This window comes from Mytilus galloprovincialis, chromosome 7, assembly GCF_965363235.1.
Source record: "Mytilus galloprovincialis chromosome 7, xbMytGall1.hap1.1, whole genome shotgun sequence".
Lineage (NCBI taxonomy): Eukaryota > Metazoa > Mollusca > Bivalvia > Mytilida > Mytilidae > Mytilus > Mytilus galloprovincialis.
In genome coordinates, this window is record NC_134844.1 from 64,796,835 (window position 1) to 64,800,833 (window position 3,999).

A 3,999-nucleotide genomic window follows, 5' to 3' on the forward strand; every position below is an offset into this window, starting at 1 on the left:
ATTCATTTTCATTTTGAATAAAAAAAAAATGTAAATTGAGATAAATGAGAATAATTTCGATTGATTGATTAATAAATAAAATTTGGTGTATTTACTGTCTTCCGATCGGTTAAAAGTATTACCTTCATTTTCAATGTTGTCAATTTTTATGGCGACACGCCCACTCTGACGTTGTGTATTCATACGCTAACATGTGTGTACGTTGTTATTGTTAATATAAATAATATAAAAAATTCTTTGAGCCTTACTTTTGATAAAAATGTATTTATAATGAATGGCAATGATTTATTTTGAATTTATTGAACCGTAAAATTAGTTTTGGACTCTTCACATTTTACACATTCCGCTCTGCGGAATATTCAATGTGAAGAGTCAAAAATTAATTTTATGGTTCAATAAATTCAAAATATATAATAACCATTCATTATTTGATATCAAACCCCATTTTCAGTACTCTATATTATGAAACCTGTTTATATTGATGTAGAAACCCTGCGTGCTTGAGTCAACTCTCTTCGACAGAAAAAGAAAATTAAGTTACCATGTTTGATGTTGGGGTTTGATGGCGGTGCTGTTGTTTTAAACTATTGAATCAGTTATTGTTATTTTCAGTGTGTGTGAAATGGCAACAAGTACTAATAACTGTGGTGTTTGTGAACTCCGTCACATCACCAAACCTTCCGTAGTCTGGTGTACAGAATGTGACGAGGGATTATGTCCAGAATGCCAGGAGCATCACAGTTTGTCAAAAGGAACCAGAAACCATGGAGTGATACCAATTACTGAATACACTAAATTACCAGCTGCTGTACTAATGATCAGTCAAAACTGTAGTAAACACGATAAAAAGTATCAAATGTATTGCCAGAAGCATGAATGTCCCTGCTGCAGCAAATGTATCGTAGAAAGTCATAAAGACTGCCGAGATATCGTCGAATTAGATGACGTCATTTACAATGTCAAAACATCCAACGCCATGTGCGAGATAGAGGAAACCTTAGTTGAAGTAGCAGAAAATCTACAGAAAATTCGCCAGCATAAACACGACAACTTAACGACATTTAACGAAAGTAGAAAGGAAATAGAAAAAGAAATAAAGACTACTAGAATAAAGATCAACAACCATCTTGACAAGTTACAAGAGGATTTAATGAAACAACTCTATGCGATAGACGAAAAAGAGAACTCCAAAATAAGCCATTTATTGTCATCATTAGAAAAGAAGGAAAAAGAAATAGCAGAACTCCAGAAAAACATTGTTAGCATAAAGCAACATGCAACAGACCTTCAAGTCTTTCTTTCATTGAAACAAATAGAAGAGGACGTCTATAGCAAAAACAAATTCCTGCAGTTGCTTGAAGAAGAAGGCAATTTCAAGAAAACATTTATTTCATATAAGAACAACACCTCTATCCAGAATATCATGTCCGATATCAGAAGGTTTGGAGAAGTGTGTATTAAAGCTACTTCTTGTGATATTGTTCTGAATAGGAAAAAGACTAAACAAGCCCAAATGATGGTCCCGACTGTTGAATCAAGATCCATTGAAAATGTAACGTTTACAAAACAAAAGACCATCAACACACAAGGAGAAGCAACCTTTGGATGTTGCATGTTGCCGGATGGTAGAATGGCATTTGTTTACTACTCGGAGTGTTCGCTTGTTGTGTTTAACATGGAAGGATTTGAAGACTTTGAAGTGAAGACGCCGTGTAACGCGTTTGATGTAGCTTATATCAGTGAGGACAATGCATTGGCTGTTTCATCTGGTGGTTCAAAGAAGAAATGTATCACCATTATTGACTTGGAGAAGAAAATAATCAAGAAAACAATTTCACTGAATTCGAATAGTGATGGCATTGCATTGAAAGATAATCGATTGATTTATTCTGGTAGGGAGAAAGGTATTCGAATAATGAATCTGTACGACAGGTCGATAAGTACAATTGTCCATGTCAAAATGCCCAGTGACTGTTACATTGCATCATTTAGGGACAATATATTTCATACAAACTATAAATCATACACCGTGACATGTTATAATCTACAAGGTGAAATGCAATGGACTTTCCAATATGAAAACGTTCTAAAGTGTCCTCAAGGTATTGATGTAGATAATGATGGCAATGTGTACGTGGTTGGGCGCAGTTCGGACAATGTTGTAGCTATCTCCCCTGATGGACAACGACACAGAGAGGTGTTGACAGCAAGTGATGGTCTTAAATCGCCTACGTCAATTAATTTTAGTGGACTAAAAAATCAGTTGCTAGTCGCAAACTACTGTAAAACGGCTCATTTGTTTGATGTTATTTAACATGTTTAAACAAATTTAAAGTTTAAAACTTCGCTAACCTTAGGTCATTCAGTGCAGTGTTTAAAATACCTAGAAGTCCGAAACCTATTTTGTTTTTTTCTGACAGACAGATATTGTTAAGTGTGTGTTTTAAACATATTCATGCGCCAATTAAACATAGTTATAGCCAGCAGCTGACTACTAACATGGGTAATCAGTGGAATTTTACAGGATACATAAAGAAAAGCTTGGTTTCTTGAACATGTTGAAGTATCAATGTAACAAATATACTTGGTGAATAAATATATAAATACATCTTCTGCCTTAAATATTTTGTTTTTGAACGTTCCTGAACAATTTAAGCCCATAAAAAGTCGTTAGAAGTACCTAATGTGTATTGTGGTATTTTCGTATCTATTATCAATATTAATATCAGCAGAAAATTCAAATATTAAAGTAGGAGAGAAATGTTGATATATTTAATGATATAAAAGGAAGCAGCACATGTTTCACTGTAAGATTTACAAATATAGATATAAGGAGATGTGGTATAAGTGCCAATTAGACAACTGTCCATCCAAGTCACAATTTGTAAAAATAAACCATTATATGTCAAAGTACGGTCTTCAACACCGAGGGTTGGCTTCCATCGAACAGCAAGCCAAGGGCCCGAAAAATTACCAGTGTAAAACCATTCAAACAGAAAAACCAATGGTCTAATCTATATAAACGAGAAACGAGAAACACTTATAAACAACATCATCAAACGAACGACAACCATCGAACACCTTAATGTGGCATCATTTCAAATAGCTCCAAAATAATGTATACATAAAACCATAAACAGTGATTTTAATTATGGCACAGTCGGATGAAAAAACGAAAATGACAAAAAAATGTATTCACCAAATACTGGAAAGTAAAGCATGCCTGATATCTTTATAACAGAGTTAAATCAACCTGAAATATGTATTTCTAAATGCAGCGGTTGATTCAAGGAGTGTAAACGGTGTGCGCATCCATAAAGCAGACGTTCCCTTGTCACCATCTTACGGTGTTTATATATCTCAACTTGTACGATTCGCTCGTGTATGTAACAATGTTTTAGATTTTAACGAGAGAAATTTATGTATTACTGAAAAATTATTACACCAGGGTTTTCGATATCACAAACTAGTCAAAACATTTACTAAATTTTATCATCTGTATAAAGAAATCATTCGTAAATATAGCTCAACATGCAGACTTCTTATACGTTCAGGTATTTCACATCCAATTTTTTATGGAAATATTCTTTATAAAGCACAAAGGTGTCAGTATTCACCTCAGAAACTTACAAAACCTATGAATAGACTTATTAAGAAGGGATATAATTACTATACTGTTGTCAAGTCATTAAAGATTGCATATTTTGGCGTTAATATTGAGTCACTGATAAGGTCTTTGCGTCGGAACTAAACACATTTATTCTAAAAACAGTTGTTGGCATGACACGGGTTATGTTCTTCTCATATATGTTATGATGGTATGATACTAAACCCCTAACGGGAAGGATTGTGCCTGATGTTCATATGATGAAATCATAATCTTTCAGTCAATTTAATTGAAGTCTGGAGCTGGCATGTCAGTTAGCTGCTAGTAGTCTGTTGTTATTTATGTATTATTGTCATTTTGTTTATTTTCTATGGTTACATCTTCTGACATCA

General features: G+C 33.8%; 1 protein-coding gene across 1 annotated transcript; it reads left to right on the forward strand.

Moving 5' to 3' along the window:
- The first annotated feature begins 616 nt into the window (after positions 1 to 616).
- On the forward strand, positions 617 to 2,609 carry LOC143083476 (uncharacterized). Its single transcript, XM_076259738.1, has one exon. The coding sequence runs from the start codon at positions 623 to 625 to the stop codon at positions 2,312 to 2,314; it is 1,692 nt and encodes a 563-aa protein (XP_076115853.1). The 5' UTR covers positions 617 to 622; the 3' UTR covers positions 2,315 to 2,609.
- Positions 2,610 to 3,999: the final 1,390 nt, after the last annotated feature.

Excerpts from the sequence above, each read along its gene's own strand:
- LOC143083476 (XM_076259738.1), top strand. The coding sequence starts at position 623 with ATGGCAACAAGTACTAATAACTGTGGTGTTTGTGAACTCCGTCACATC.